The sequence below is a fragment of the Carassius gibelio genome, chromosome B1 (assembly GCF_023724105.1).
Source record: "Carassius gibelio isolate Cgi1373 ecotype wild population from Czech Republic chromosome B1, carGib1.2-hapl.c, whole genome shotgun sequence".
NCBI classification, from domain to species: Eukaryota; Metazoa; Chordata; class Actinopteri; order Cypriniformes; family Cyprinidae; genus Carassius; species Carassius gibelio.
This window is the reverse complement of record NC_068396.1, coordinates 24,096,629-24,114,049: the sequence shown is the minus strand read 5'-3', so window position 1 is coordinate 24,114,049 and position 17,421 is coordinate 24,096,629. Positions and strand designations below refer to the sequence as shown.

Genomic DNA, 17,421 nt, shown 5'->3' with positions numbered 1-17,421 from the left:
ACCTGTCCACATGTATCCGTATTTCCTTCCTGCGCTACATCTGTTCTCAAGAAACAACTTGCGGTCCAAATAATGAACTTTTCTCAGCAGTGTTTCTATCCTGCCCTCATTCTACTTGATCTTTCATTACAAAGCCTTGTTACCTGATAAAAAAAAATGAAAAAAAAAAAAATGAAAGAATGAAAGAAAAAAAAACACTCAATGCTGAATCACAGAATCTACGTGGAGGGTTGTATTGTGAGCCAACTGGACATGAAACTGCAGTATGTGATGTCGACTGCTGTTTCTTTGCAGACATTTGATGCCCACTGATTGTAATGTCTTTGAAGTAACCCTCTGCTGCACAGACCTATTCTCAGAAAGAACTGTAGGTAACTGTGTTTTACATTGTATTAACTCTCTGTGTTTAAACTGAATCCATATGGGTCAGTTATATATGTGCGTATCTTGTGCCCAAGAGAGCAGGAAAGAGAGAACGAGTGCTTTGGTATGTAATAGTTATTTTAGAATGGCCACATATTTGGTATTCAGAGCAGGCCTTCATGCTCTATATGAATGATATTTACACATGATACACAATATAATATAATATAATATAATATAATATAATATAATATAATATAATATAATATAATAGAATAGAATAGAATAGAATAGAATAGAATAAAACACACAATACTATTTGACCTGTGCTGGCAAAATTAGTTACAATGAGCAAATTTTCAAAAATAATTAATAATATAAGTAATTTTAATTCTCAATTAAAATACATTTAAAATGATATATGTGTTGTTAAAATCTGACCAAAAAAAAAAAAAAAAAAATGACCGAGCTACGCCCATTTGAAGTCGATAGAGTCAGCAAAGTCAATTTTGGGAAAAATCAAGTTGAAGTTTTCTGAAGGTTCCAAAGCAAAAATCCCCTAGCAACATTACTATTTTCTTATAGTAATAATCATTAATATATTATTAATCACAATATAGTTTTTTATATTTTTTATTTTCTAAATAAACAGATAAAAACAAATAATAATATAGTGTGTTCATTACAAATAAATTGATTATTATAACTACATAAGCAGTTCAATTAAGAGCAGCGTGTGATTCCCTCTTTTATTTTATTGTTTGAAAAATTGATGAGACAGACAGCCTATATTAAGACATAGTGTTTTGCATGAATCTAATATAATGTTACACATCTGATGTTTTTCTCCAACAGTTCCCCAACAATAACTTAAGACATAATTGATTATGTTTGCATGAATACTGTAATTCTGTGTATATTTATCGGGATCGCACGCTGCCGAATTCGCGCAAATCGTATGAGAGTCAGTATGAGAAGTGAGCAGAGAAAAGGTACAACAAATAAAGATAATCTTAGATGTTTAATTACTATTTGGAGTACTGGGATCACTAAACGAGGGCTTAATGAATTTCCTTTTGTGAAAAATTGACATTTTGATTTGACATGATTTCAATTTTTTTTTGTCACATCAGGAAATGTCAAAACACCTCCTTACTGAATAATAAGGCTATTTAAATAAAGCTTTATATGAATAGAATTTCATTTTCCCATTGCATGGTTTGGCAGAGTAGAGACCATTAATTTAAATTATTTAATAATTCAGTATCATCAACGTGGTAGCAATTTTCTTTGAATCCAATGTATGATATTATTACTAGAAATGACCAGGTGGTGAAATATATGTAAATATTTGCATTTTAACAGTGACAGTGTATGGAGACCTCAAGATAATGAGGTGTGTGGAAATGACAGACTTGATATGAGTATAGAACAAGCTATTAATTAAACTGAATACAGACCATCAGCATTGAGATGACATTTCGATCCTATAGTTTACACCCAAGTTTACCATAGTGAAGCTATTCCAGCTAACTGCATTTACAGAAATACACAAACAATCAGGCACTGGAATTGCAGCCACAGGGCCCTTAGGAAGTGCAGTGTTTCTCAGTAAACACACTCTCTGTTATGTGAGCGATAAGGCTGTTTGAGTGAGCTGCTGATAGCTCATCCTTCTTACAAAACAGACACATTTGCTGTTGTTACACTGCTGAGGTGAGTTCACGACCCTCACGGGAAAACAATGCATCTCAGTTTAGCCTCCGGAGGTGCCACAAAACCGTAGCCATTCAGCCATGGCATGGGATGAAATCAAACTAGGCAGTCTTTTGTGTCATTTTTTCTGTTGTTGTTGTTTTTCTCTTTCTTTCATGTTTTTGTGAGCTTTCGGACCAGTTAAGGAACAGCTACCTGTACGACTGGATAGATTTCAGTTTCAAGCCGGAAGGCAAAAGTTTGTTTTCCAAAAATGTGTCTACTACTGTTGGCTTGCTAAACAACTGGAACACTGCAGGAAATGTACCTTGAGGGAACAAAAACTGAGATACTGGAAGACACCAGCGGACTATGTGAAGCTCTGTTTTAGAAGGTGTATGCATAAACCTGATGTAAGATACAGTGGTGCATAAAAGCTGTACTAAATCATGCTAGTCTGACTCACCTGTGATAACTAGTACTGCTTTAGTTCTGTGTAAATTCAGTGCTTAAACTTAGCTGTTGTCATGAAAAAGAGTGAGTAATATATACATATAATCATTGTATTCTTTATAACTAAACCTCAAAATTGTTTACAATATTTTTCTAGATTATTTTTGTTCTTATTTCTGTATTTTACATTTGTGTGTAAAATGCATTTTTGCCTTATTTGCATAAACTATTAACTAAAACATTTTTCTGTGTTGCAGATGCAGTTATTGTCTGTTTTGCAGTGTAAAAATGGCAAAAACGAGTTTAATTCATTTTACATAATATGCTTTACTACCAGTAAATCTCTGCCTGGTTATTTTTATTGGTTCATGTAATGTCAATAAAAGGCTTGACTGTAAGAAAAATGTCCAGGGTAAAAATGAGCATAGATTTCCCTGTTTCTGCCTGGAATAAAAACAAAGAACTGAACGCTCTTTCCATTAGCAAGATAAATGGCATAATAAATACTTATCAAAACCACATTTTACAATACGAATGCAAAATGTCATTGTGACATGAACATAAATGTTTCATTTGTGGTTTTCTCAACCAATCACCTGTCGCTAATAAACTGTGAATTTGCAGGTGTAAACAATCATCATGCTTTCTTGAACGCCGTCCTGTTTCACAGGTCTATTCAGCTTATTTATGTGCCAAGCACATCAGAGGTCTGGCTCATTGTTAGTTATTGGTGGTGCAATCGTTGCGCAATGGCTTTCTTTTCTTCTGCAATCTTTCCCAACAGCTCGTTCCCATCGCCATTACCTTGTATCTTCCTGTGCCAGGTTTCTAAGCTAAACCACTGAATATCAATAACTTAGTGAGGACCAGAGGACCAGAGCTAGTGTGGCCCCCTCAACCCCAGAGCACTTTAAACTGAAAGAAACAACAACGGCATTGCTTTTCAATTCATACACACACTCTGCCGCAACATGAATGTCATAACCCTTATATAAGTATCTCATTTTATAATACAAAACATGCTTGGCCTTTTTCCGCACTCAAGCTCTGATTTTTTCTCTCTCTCTGCAGTCATATTCAGCACCTGGTTATTGTTAAAATGCATTTTTTTTTACAGACTTTTTGAACATATCTATCTCTCTATAGCCCATTTAATCACAAGTCCAATTAAAGCGGTCTTGTCTGAAAAAGCATTAGCCTGCTAAAAAGGAAGCAGGATGCACTAAACTACATATATTAGATACATTAAGACGCTCCTAAGATAAAAGGCTTTAGTTCTCATCTAATTGCTTATTAAGCACTTTTGTAAAGTTACCTGAAGTAATTAGGTGAGTGCGTTTTTTAAATTGCAACATGCTCGATCGTGTTTGGATGTGCTGCTTATTAGTACACAATCTTGCATGCTGTAATTTTAAGGTGTGTATGTGTGTGTCTTTACACCTAAACCCAGGCATGAAGGAATTTCTGTGCCCTGAACTGCCGGAGTAAGCCGGTTAAGATATTTACAGGATTTGCATTACTGTTGACACATTTCTCTTAATCTCATTAAGCTGACACCTATGACCCTCTTTATATATAACATAAGGAAAGGAGGTGGACACTTCACTCCATCCAGCAGAAAATCGCTCCCTGAGGTCTCCACCACCTCAGATGATTCAGCAAAACAGAAACACAGACTACCGGTGCTTATGGCAATGCAAGTAATAGAAAAGAGTGCTTGAGAATGTCCTGACACGATAAATCTGGCTTGACCGGTGGTCACTACTGCTGAGAAAATTCGGTGGATTTACAAGCCACTCACACACACACACACACACACACACACACACACACACAGACAGACAGACTGTAAGCTCTTGACCCAAACCAAATGGGTCTCTGTGAGCGTTCAAGTGAGGCATTCCAGTCAGGGGAAAAAAGGTGTCAGGATGGAGAAGTTCCTGCTTCTCTCCAGTCAAATTCTTTGATGTAGCTTCACAGGCTCTTAAAAAACAGGGCGAGTTTAGATGCCAGTTCTGGAACTTTCTCTCCCTCAGCCGAGCACATGGACTAATGGCAGCGCAGCCGCTTCCATGCTCACAGCAGGACAAGCTCTCTCATATCTGCTGTGCAATTTTTGATTAAAGCCCCTCAAAATAATAAAATAACCAATATCAAAATGGAGACACATTAAAACCTCAGTCGGGGAGCGGTGCTAACGAGACCCTGAATATTCAGTTGAGGTCTTCGGTTCTTTCTCCCGTAGTTAGGGTTCTCCCCCTTCTCTGTCCCTCTTCCCCTGAACCCCCTGTAGTGCACAGATGTGTGTGTGTGTGTGTGAGAGAGAGACAGAGAGAGAAACACAGGAGCTTCAAACAAGCTCAGAATCAAAAACAGATCCAGACAGAGGAGCAGGTGTCATAAGATGGCTGCATATGACAGAAAAGGAGCAACATTTTCTGCTGGATCTAAAGAAAAGTTGATTATCTAAATAGAAATCATGATCATACAGAATACAAAAACAAAAGTCCTGGCTTGTAAGTGATTTTTCCAGTTTTTGATTACAGGACACATAACATAATAAATTAAGAAATGTAAGAAATGATAACTTTTATTGAGCATGGGTGCATTAAATTGATCATAATCTATCTATCTATCTATCTATCTATCTATCTATCTATCTATCTATCTATCTATCTATCTATCTATCTATCATGTTAAAGTAAAATTGATTCGCTAGAATATTATAGTAATATTTCACAATTTGTTTATATTTTATTTTCAAACAAATAAATAAAGCCTTGGTAAAACATCATTGTAAAAACATTAACAAACAAATAAATTAATAAAACATATTGTACTGTCTTCATACATATCTGTAATGTCATAAATTCAAATAAAAAAAGGAGGAAAGAAAGAAACAGGATAATTGTCTTTGCTCTAGTGTAAAATGTGGTTTTGTGTGTGTGTGTGTGTGTGTGTGTGTGTCTTTCCCTCTCCTTTCATTCGCTCCCTCCGGGGGAGTGAGCAGGTGTCCAGTGACCCAGGAAGAGGGAGACACGGGTGAGCATGCGGTGAAGCGCATCCCTGGCTCAAATGTCCCCTGGAGACGGAGGACAAAATATCCCTCCTTTGTTAGCGGCCATCTCTCACTCACCCTCTCCTTTCCTTTCTCCCTCTCCCTTCTTCTCTGCTGCAGTGGAACACATTGTGCTCAGGTGTTTCTCCCGACCCCTTCTCCATTACAGGATATTAAGTCCAAAGAGCGAGAGCAGGCAATGCGACTGCACTCTATGCCGAGCCGAGAGTGTCTCTGTGCGAGCGTCTCTCAGTGTACTCTCTAATAGAGTTTAAGGGTGAACTTGGAAATGTGGGCCCACTATTGAGATCCTTTCACTAGAACCGTATCTGACAGCGCTACACACATCTCTTTCACTTCCACTCTCAGACTCGAGTTGACAAATCCCGCTTTTTCCCCAAATGGAATTAACCTCCATTGCGTTTGAAGTCAAAAGGCAGTGTCGCGAGGGCCGACGGCCTATCCGCGCAAACACAATCAAGCTCTGAGGCGACAAGCTGAAAAACCTTGAAAGCTACAAATGACTCCATCTTGAATTCAGTAGAGAGGGGAGTCAGGGAAAGAGGCCGAAAAAAGCCAAACAGCGTGTCAATCATTTGGACACACTTTCTTCCATGCTGATGCCATGCACATGTAAACAGGAAATCTTTTGGTATGGCTGGAGAAAGCTTTTTTCAACATTCACGTCAAGAGGCACGACTTGGAGTGAAATGGTAGCTAAAGTTAATACCAAAGATCTCGTAATGCAGAGAAGTGAAACAAACCAAGGAAAGAAAGAAAATTTTCTTTTTATTTTCTCACTAACACTGTCTGCAACTGACTCTTGTTAGGAAATAAGCCTCAGCAACTGTAGCATATGCCACGTTTCAATGAGACAATTAAGAAAAAACCCACACGCACTTATGTTACATGTTAACAAAAAATAAAAAAAAATAAAGTCTAAACAAACCCTCTGCTCCAAAAACCTACTGATCTGTCCGACAGAGAAGGCATTTTAAGAAACATCACAGACTGTTACAAAAGATTACTGTTTATAACTTAATTATGCCGCAGTATACAATATCTTATTTCATAGGTATCCTTCAGAGTGAAGACAAGTTCAACACAAGTTGGGATAAATGATTGGTCATAAATAAGAATATATTTTATTGTAACAATAATAATGTAGTTAATATTTCATGCAATAATAATAAAAGATAAAATAGTGAAATTAAAAATATTAGTTCTTTTTTTTTTAGGGAATTAAAGTAACAGTGAAAGCAGTGGTTTGTGATTTACTTGGTAATAATTATATATATATAAAATTATTGTTTTATTAATACTATTATTTCAAATCATGCTTCTATAATGAAGCTTCTTCATTTAATATCTCCTGTTTTTCAAGACTTAGGCAATTCTGTTAACTAAGAAAAATGCTAACATCAACTCTCAGATACAACAGGACTTCACTTTCTTCTCTTATTTGTATTATTATTATATTTTTTATATCAATCTGAGATACGCACACATACAGCTTCTTTCACAAATATTAACGACATTAAGAAAAGTAAATCAAGAATCCGCAGAATATGCTCCCTAAGGATCAGTGCGTTCATTGCACTGGTCATCAGAGATATGAGCGTCACCCCACACATTCATCTCATAATGGAAGCAAATATAACAATCCTCCACACTCAGCACTTTGCTTTCCTTAATTAAGCCAAAAGGTGTTAATGAAAGTGATTAGATAAGGTCTTCTTAAAGGTTATTTGCACACAACACCTGTTAGTCTAAGGAATATTAATAAATGAGAATAGGTGACAGGAGAGTGTGTGTGCAGGGAAGATAATGAATGATTCAGCTCTTCATTTGCTTCATTTCCCCCCTTTCTTTCAAAATGGCTGTCCTTTAGCTCATTGTCAGCATCTTTAATTCTCAATTCATTTCATGAAAAAAAAAGTAGAGAGAAAAAGGGGGGGGGGGGAGATTTCATTCTCAATTGGACCTGAAAAGAACAACAAGAAACAAATCTTAGGGATTTTAGTGTGAATAAAAATATAATCACAAAAGCATGTGAGGGCGTGATGACATCTCCCCCCCGCCGAGGCCCCGCTCTGGGAGACTGGCAGCGGAAGTGTGGCGGTGAGGCCCAGAGGAAGCCTGTCACCTGAGCATTCTTTGAACCATCACAGCTGCTTTGTGGGAATGAACGACGGCACCAAAGAAAAAGAGGGAGAGAGAGGGAGAGGGAGAGAGATCGTCGCTTCCATCACTTCTCCAGGTTTCAAGCATGATCAAATTTGCACTTCAAACCGCTGGGGCCTGTTAACCAGCCATTGTGTGTGTTTGCTCATGCGAGGCGGAGCATTCCAACGATGGCTAGGTAAGGTCTCCTAGCGTCCGACACAAAGACAGACCTTTGATTGGGCCATTGGAGGGTCCCCTTAGGGCCGCAGAAGCAGTACGGATATAAAGAGAAAGAGTGCATGTGGATGTATTGACTTCATTCTACTAGTTATTGACTCTCAGGCAGTCGTGATAAAAGTCAAAAGAGTGTGATAATGGTAATATTGTGCAAGAGAGATGTGCATAGTAATTTCTTTCATAGGATGGGAAATCCATCTTAAGGTTTGGAACATAATTGCTGATATCTAGGCAGTTCAAACTGGTTTTTTGAACACCCACAAATTCCCCAAAAACAACTTGAGCACCTTAAGCTTCACTGGAAGCTTATTTGTTGTTGGTCCAAGACGGATAATGACCATCTCAGAACAGCTAGAATCCAGCAACCATGTTCCAACACAGCTATCAGCTTAAGCTTTATTTTCCAGCATGTTTTTTTTTTCTTCTTCTGTTCGAGGTAGCTGAGCTAAAAGACTAAAAGGCTGTGTGTGGCCCTAGAGTGGCTCCACTCACCGTTCTCACTGTCTGATTTGTTCTCGTGCTCTGTGTCAGTCAGGGTCAGGGCTGAGTTCGAGCGGCTGGACAAGCAGGAGTTGCGGCCAGATTTCACACCCCTGCCCCAGAGGCGCATGGCACGTTCCGGTGACATCACCCCCTCGTTCTCAGTGTCCACGTCTGAGCCTGCGCCAACGGAGTAGCCGCGGTGGGGGAGGCCCATCTCTGCACAGAAGGCCAAGCCACGGCGTGTGGCTGGTTCACATATTCCCAGCTGCCTCAGGTTAAAGTTCTGACCTGCAAAAGAAATGCAACAAACTAATTCAGCATGTGTCTATATACATGGTCAAATATAAACAATCTACAATCTACTGGTGAGTACATAAATTACAGTTATTTAGAAATTGAACTGTGCCGCTTTTAAGAATCACAACGCATGTGAGTTTTAATTGCTATGTCAGAGTGAGAGTTATTTTGCTTAAATTTCACATGTAAGCAAAGCAAATTAAAGAAAAAAAGAAAACATCAGTGTCTATTCTACATTTTTTTCCATTTTACCATTTTTATATCCATGCAGTATGTATTGACACACACACACACACACACACTCATTCTTCCATTCAAATGTTTGGAATAAGAAATACATTATTTACATTTTATTCATTTGTAACAATACAGTTATTCAGCCAGGAATTATTACAGTGATCAAAAGTGATTTATAATTATATGCTGGAATGTATTTCAAACAAATACTTTAATTTTAAAGGCAAAAATATTTTAAATGTTTCTTAAACACCGAATCGGCATATTAAAATAATTTCTGAAGACTCACGTGACAATGAAGACTGGAGTAATGGCTGCTAAAAATCAGCTTTGCCAACACAAGAATTATTTCATTAATTTAAAATATTACAACTTAAAACAGAAATCAGTTATGTATAATTGTAATGTTACTTCACATGTTTTGTCTGATAAATGTAAATAAATGCAGCAATGGTGAGCATAAGAGACTTCCTTTAAAAACTTTAAATAATCTTACTGACCTGACTTTTAATTGTAGTGGGTGTATATGAAAATGAATAATACATACAAACAAAATTATATAAAAATAAATAATAGCTTTTGCACCCTGTCAGTCTATTCATATTAATGTGTATTACCTATACACAATTGTACTTAAACACAATGCTACAAAGACAACACACACACACACACACACGCGTTTATAATGCAGCAACCGTTTCAAACACAGTAAGACACATTCCACATGCCCTATTTAAGCAGAGGAAACAATCAATCAAAGAGACACTAAAAAGAGCCCATTTAATGTTCTATTTTGAAGTCTGACTGCTGTTTTCTGCGATTATTTCTGCCATGTGCACTTATAGTATCAAGAGAATGACAAATAAACTAGAATTCTCTAATTCCCTGGACACTAGAAACTCCTTTCTAACACACACACGCACACACACACATACGCACACAGCCACAGTCCACCGTAAGAATACGAGCATGAGAAAAGTGTGTTTTTTTTGTTCTCACTGGAGGGACTAGGGAAAGCCTAAAAGGGCTCAATATCACTCGCAGGCTGGACGTCATGGTAAGTGGTTCTCATTGTGAGTTCGAGTGGTCTCTTTCACGTGTGTGTGTGTGGAGGGGGGAAGCTCAGGTATGCTTTGTTGGCCTGTCCTGTGGGGTGGGAAGAGCCCATAGAGTGTTGGTAAAACACAAGCTGACAGGTAAATGGGCCTTGCTGGCATCTGGGGAGCCATTTGGGGAGTGTCAAGCAATGAAAAGATCCACGGCTCCAAAGAAATGGGAAGAGAAAAGAAAAATAAAGCTGTAAATTGATACCGCAATCTATCTTTTTTTTATTTGGTTTCTCTTTTTTTTTTTTTTTTGCCATGGGAGATTGTATCAACTGACCCAAAAGCCAGACAGAAAGGAAAGCTTCTGTAAACAACTCACACACACACTATACGGAAGGCAAACTAACACCCCATGTGTGGAACAATGAGACTATCAAGTCTCATCAGACAGTCAAATATCCGCAGACTTAGCAGTCTGTTCCCTGAACACACACAATACACTGCACATGTGAGTCCTGATCGGTTTTTGGAACCACAATTATAAACCCAAGTTACCAGAATATCTCTCTCTGCTGAAGGACTATGATGTGTATTCCAGCTCAACTAAGGACAAAACGGAAAAGGAAGGGGGAAATAGAAATATAAGATAGAAAGAATTTCAACGAGGACAAAAATGTGGGCAAGTACAATCTCAAAAGGAAACAAGACAAACTTAAATTGAGACAAGCGTAGCACTTTCAGATATTAATCTCTACTTCAATGTTTTTATTTTATTTTTTTTCAAATGCAGATGCAAACGCTGGGCAGTCACTTGACAAATTGTTATCCTGTAGCATCACGCATGTTCCCTGGCAGCCCTAGTTGTGCTAAGTGAGCTTGAAAATGAGCTTGAAAAATATGGTTCACAGTGAGACTGATGATGTTTTCTCTGTGCACCTTCTACATGTATTTGGGAAGGGTGCAGATAAACGGCAGCAATTAGCCGTGAGAGGGAACACTGCGGCAACACGTCTAAACAGCCTTTTACACGCTCTTTAAAAATGTTTTAATGAACTGACTGCAGTCTCTTGGGCTGTGTCTCAAAGTCTCAAACTGAAGGAAAACTGCTACTGAAATGAAGCATTATTTATATCTGTGTCAAGCTGGCAGAGTTAGAATCTCAATTTATATCTGATTTTCTGTAATCAAAACTGTCATATAATTTATTGTAAGACTTAGTTTGCACAATGAAGGTGATAGAAAAAAAAAACAGCTCTAGTATAGTGCTGTCTTCAGTTGTCGAATCATTAGATAATTTTGTAATTAAAATCAAATTACTTTAGCAGTGTAATGATTGAGCTTGAGGTTTGTGAATAGATGCCGTTTCAGACAGGCAGAAACACACACACACACACACACACACAGACTGTAAAAGAAAAAGTGGTACAGACTAGAAGATGTCTTCAGCGTGTTAGCAGTCAGACTGGTACATTTAGCACTTTAAATCTGGACGATGATTTCAGAAATGTCTCCAGGCTGTTAATATCGGACTTCAAAGGCAAGGTGAAAAAAAAAAAAAAAAAAAAACTACACCTTGAAAGTCATATTCAAATATATATTTGAAAACACATATTAACAAAATGATTAGAAAATACATCTAAGAATTGAATTACATTGTTGATTTAAATATTAATATGTACAATTATTTTGAATTCTTACACTTGCATTCCATAAACAAACAAACTAAATTCATAAAACAACTAACAACCAAATAAATAAATGCAATAAATTAATAAATAAATGTAATAAAATAAAAGGTTACAAAGGGTGCCCTTGTTCCAGTGTAATTATACATTTAAATACTGAGGAATTTTAATTAACTACATGCACTTAACTATATGGTTAGGGTTTGTCTTAGAGTTACTTGCATGTAATTATTCATCTTGTATTGTTATTGTAATAGTAAGTACATGTAACGTGTAACAAGGGCACCTTAAGATAAAGTATTTCCAAAAAATAAAAATAAAAAAATAAAAAAATAAAACTAAAATCAAAGCTATACAAATCAATCAATGAAAAAAAGAAATAAAAACAAAACATAAAATAAACATCATTATATTTATAAAAAGATTATTTTACAGTCCATTAAATCGAAACTTTAAAATGTATCTTCACATTAGACAATGTGAAAGGACTTTCAACTTAGCAGCCACTCGGACTTATAATTCATTTCCTGTCTTTTTGTCTGGATCCAATGATTTCCAAACTCTGTATTCTGTAGAATTAGTCTGTGGAGCAGACTGCATTCCATGGAGGGAGCTTATCTGCCATGGTGATAGGTGTGTGCGGCCCCAAAAACACTGAGGCCTGAAAAACCGCAGTGCCAGAAGAAGAAAAAAAAAAACGTCCTCACATTTACTGAGAACCATTTATATTGCGAAAATATATTGGTCTTTAAACGGATCATTTATTTAGTCGTTTGCAAGCAGATCCTCGTAAGTTTTAATGGTTATGACTCTTCAAATGACGCATAGTAACAAATGATTTCAAAATGTTTTTAAATGCATTTAAATGCATCAAAAAATAAACTAAATCAAATCAATTAAATGAGTTATGATTAATCAAATAAATCATGTTTACCTTGCAATAGATGAAAAGAATTCTAAAGTAGTTTATGAAATATACCTAATAACGTAAAAAAATAAATAAAAAAATAATAATAAAGTTTTCACATGTAATTGACTTATTATTTTAATCCAGAGAATTTCATGTTAAAACAATCACAGCAAAAAGCCGCATATTTTATTAGCTTGATGATAAAAAAGGAAAGAAATTAAAAAGAAAAGCATTGATCCCTTGCATTAACAGGAATTAATAAGGGCTATTAACTACAGAAATAATCGGGGTTCCACCGAAGTTCAATTAAAATCATATAAATTCCAAATTACCAATTAGTGTAGATGGAATTGTACAGGATAAGATAATTGAGCAATTACGGCTTTTCTGCTCAAATATTTATGAAGTGTTAATTTGAGTTTGAAAGCAATCAATGAACTGGTAATGACCTTTATGGAACTTTGTAATGGAACTGAACGGCAGCACTTCGCAGCAAGGCTACATTATTTCAGATCTCAGTAATTCCAATCTGCCATTGTTTTGTAATGGCTAATTACCAATTTCAGTTCGCCTGCCTGGTCCTTTCTACTCTGCAAATTAATTATCTAGGTAGCGCTGTTTGCAACGGTCTAAAGGCTAAAAATATATCACTTGGGAGGAATTAGTTTCATGACGAACGTGGTTGCGTGCCAAGGTTAGGGCTTGAGACTGGGTTAGGTGACGTCTGCGGCAGGGTGATTATGGCGACAGTGCTGAAGACCGTGTTGAGGCCGAAGTGCAGTCTCTCAAGAGCTCAACGGTGTCTGCACTACATCTGTGAGCGCCTTTGCTCTCTCTCTCTCTCTCTCTCTCTGTGATAGAGTGGGCTACCCTGCATAATGGTTCGAGGCAGGCTGCTCCTTTACCCCCTGCTGTAATCTGGTGTCACTTCCTGTGCTTTCTAAAATAAACACACTCAACAGACAGAGCCTCTAGCACTCCAGTGACTGATAACAGCTAGGCTGACCTTCAGCTTAACACAAAACTTACGTTAAGGGCACACAAACATGTAACGCTAACCTCTATCGCAACACAGACAAGCACAACACCTAGGGAGAAAACATTTTACCCAAATCTACATTTGTGCTAAATAAACAGCAAAAAAAAAAAAAAAAACTTACCTTTACCAGTGTGTAATTTGATGAAGCCTTACATGCAGAAGAACAAAAAGAAAACAACAAAGAACTCAATGGGTGCGAGCGAGCTTATAAAAGCGCGGCTGTGCGAATGCTTGCGGACCCTCTGTGCTCGTAATTAGTAATAAAACTGTGGCCGAGTAGGGCACATTGCAAACTTCAGAACAGCGCAATAATGCTGTTTATGTTTTTTATGGTGCCATTCATTATTGCCAATGGGGCACATGGGCATATGTTATAAGGGAAACTTCGGATCTGAAAATGAGATGCTGGGTCGAGGGGTTTGGATTGCGCTAATCAGAGGAAATGTTTTATTTCTTCGCTCTGTCGACTAGTCGATAAGTATCAGAGCAAGTTTGTGTGTGTAAATCTGTCTAATCTGTTTTGAATCTGCTTCATATTTCAGTCAAAAGTAAGTAAATGTTTTCTCAGAGAAAGCGTGTGGTCGTGCCAAACCAGACTTAATTTCCTCTTATTATGTGTAATTATGGTAGCATATCCCATATATTATTATTTGAATGCGATCCGTCCAAATGCGCATTCTTGTCGTATTTCTAGACATATGTTATTATTCTTTTTTTTCTGCACTTTAAAGCTGTATGACATGTGACCTCTAAACTGGATGAAGTCATAAAGGATTTCTGAGGTATGACAGGCGCAGGTGACTCACCTTGGCGGCTGTACTCATCTGCCTCTCGGTGGACCATCTCTTTGACGTGGCCTCCGTAGAGCAGGCGTGAGGAGTCGTGGTCGAAGGCCTTGAGTGTCTCGCTGGAGCTGTAGGACTTCTGGGTGGGCACGCGGCAGTCCTCGCTGTCGCCGGATGAGCCCGTGTAGCGGCGCTCTTTCTCTCTCCTGCTCTTGGTCAGTGAGCAGTACGGCCTGCGTTCTTTCACATCCATCCTGCCCGCATGACGCGGTGAAACGCAATGTGGCAACCAATTAGAGCGCTCGCTCACCTCAGGCTCCGCCCGAACGTGTGCTTACTGTTGTCTACCTGGAGAGCAAAAGAAGGGGCACATAGGGATTGGAAGAGAGAGGGAGGGAGAAATGGAGAGAAAGAATTAAAAAAAGTATAAACTAGCGGTCACACAGCACTAAGCTGTACCCTTAATCTTCCCAGGATTCACAAATCCTTTCCACCTTCTGGACTGTCAGGAGATGGCATGAGGACAGCGTCTTTCGTCAGACAGCGTGAGAGTGCTTCCCTCAGTCTGAGTTTATTTGCAACAGCACTTCCTGGAGATATTTAATGTAATGTATTGCAATGTTTCCTATACAATGTTTATGTGTTTATTTCATTCGTCTAGTTACAATGAAATGTATTACATTGTTTTAATTTTATTTATTTATGTATGCATGTATGTGAACATGTACAAGATTAATAAACCAAAAAAATTGTAGTCTCTTATTCTCACCAAGGCTGCATTTATTTGTTAAAAATACAGCAAAAACATTGATACTGTCAAATGTTTTTTTCAATTTACAATTATTATTATTATTATTATTATTATTATTATTATTATTATTATTAAATATATTACAATTAATCAAATATTCCTGTAACTTTCAGCACTGCTAACTCTAGTTTTCAGTATCTCATGATCAATGAAACATTTTTATTTTATTTTTTATTTTTTTCCTTCAGGATTCTTTGAAGGATAAAATTGCAAATGAACAGCATGTAAATATAAATGCATTTATTGTAACTTGTTATGAATTTGAAGGTTTAAATAAAATTTTGGAAAAAAAAACATACAAACATACAAACTGAGAACTTTAGTTATCAATGTCTGATAATGATGTTATCGGTTTGAGCCGATATATATATATATATATATATATATATATATATATATATATATATATAGCATATAATTGTCTGCGTATAATTGTAACCAACAAAGGAAATATGATAGAAGGTGTTCTGTGCATTTACATTGCATTAATTTGTGAAACAGTCTTTTTAGATCTCATAATATATTATTTATTTTGCAATACCGCCTCGGCTGAATATCGGTTCCTGAAATACTGCAATAAAATCTTTGTGAATGTGAATAAGCTTTGAGCCGAGTGTGTGTAGTCCACATGTACAGTGTGCAAGTCTGTGTGTGTGTGTGTGTGTGTGTGGTTTGTTTTGGGAGTTGATAAGCTTTAGAGTCGTGCTGAGAGGTCAGAACGGGACACTTGGGGGAGGGTGGGGGTAGGGGTGTTGTCGGTTAATTGATGACTGCTCTTTGTCGGCCTGTAATACGCCAAGAGTTACTGATAACAACGATACAGCCATTAGAAGACCAAAATAAAACACCGGATCAGTACATCCAAAGCGGAAGGGACTGAGAGGAAAAAAAAACACCAACAACCTTTCATTAAACCCTGCCAGCAAGAATTAATAAAATCTACCTAAAACATCCTGGGAATCGATGAAGAAAAAAAATAAAGAAACCGACAGAAGAAAAAGAAAGAAAAAAAACACATTAATGGGATATGGTGGAGTAATAAATGATGGTGAGGGCCCTGGGGTGCGTTTCAAATGTTTATTAGTCCAAAACCCTCTGCTTCTAATTCTGGGTCCAGATAATCGCTGTACTTTAATTTCTTTCTTGGCTGGCCCTCTTTTGGAGCCCTCCCAACATGCATGCTTTGCTTTTCATGCTCAACCATATTTTTTCACCCCTCCTTTTTCATCCACTCTCTCAGTGCTCTTGATTTTTTGTATGCGGTGCGCGTAGATGATTTAAAGAAGCTATCCTATATGGACGTGTTAGAGGACAGGCGATTCGAAGGGCCCTGAGATTGAGGTGTTTGGATGTTTAACCAGACAAAGATGTTTACTGGTCACTTCCACGTGTGACATTAATGTGTCAATTAGCAGAGACAGAAAGAAAGAGAAGGTTGAAAGGCAGAATAGAGGGGTAATTGTGATGTCTCTTAAGTGAGAAAGAATGTTTGAGTGCGTGTGAGTGCTCTGTTGCTGACTGAAATGGCAGACCGTGTTCTGAGGTGCTTCCATCGCAGAGCACTTCTCTTATTGGTTTGTACAGAAAGTGGGAGTTAACATCTTTGATCTGGCATTAATGTTGTATAAGTTGACTTTTTTCATATTTTCAGCAGTTATATGCTTCTGTTATGTGCCTGCAGATTTCATGTGAGCCTGATTCTCAAATAAAAGCATCTGTAGACACACACACACACACACGATCTTGCTCTTCAGAGCAGAGACAAAGACTTTGGCTTGTCAGGCCCATATGCTGATGTCACTGCAGTATGAATTACATTGTTACCAGAAGTTCCACTTTTTATTGACCATTTATCTTCTCACCACCATTATAGCCAACAAACTTTTCCGAGATATTTATTAGAGCCTTTGGCACCTGGTGTGGGAATATATAAAAATATTCATTGTGCTGTTAAATATAGAATCAAACTTATGAAAAAAAAAGGAAAGTAAAAAACTATGCACAAAATGATAAAAGACCAAATATATATTTTCTTATCAGCCGACTTAACAAAGAACATTTTTGTCTACGATGAATATGTGTGCCATAATTATCTGATTCCTCTCTGTCCTCATAAATGAATTAGGAGCCGCTGATCAACTGCATTATTGGTAATT

General features: G+C 37.3%; 2 protein-coding genes across 11 annotated transcripts in view; one reads left to right on the top strand and one right to left on the bottom strand.

Moving 5' to 3' along the window:
• Positions 1-17,421, top strand: part of tmem134 (transmembrane protein 134) — a 790,957-nt gene that overhangs the window by 240,224 nt on the left and 533,312 nt on the right. The window lies entirely within an intron of this gene.
• tenm3 (teneurin transmembrane protein 3) overlaps positions 1-17,421 on the bottom strand; it is a 269,413-nt gene that overhangs the window by 191,001 nt on the left and 60,991 nt on the right. For all 4 annotated transcript variants that reach the window (XM_052545489.1, XM_052545491.1, XM_052545490.1 and 1 more), the window contains exons 2-3: positions 14,476-14,802; positions 8,465-8,743 (exon numbers count right to left, since the gene is read on the bottom strand). In XM_052545489.1, the coding sequence (XP_052401449.1) occupies positions 8,465-8,743; positions 14,476-14,707 (511 nt within the window). In that variant the 5' untranslated portion in view covers positions 14,708-14,802. The remainder of the gene's footprint in view (positions 1-8,464; positions 8,744-14,475; positions 14,803-17,421) is intronic.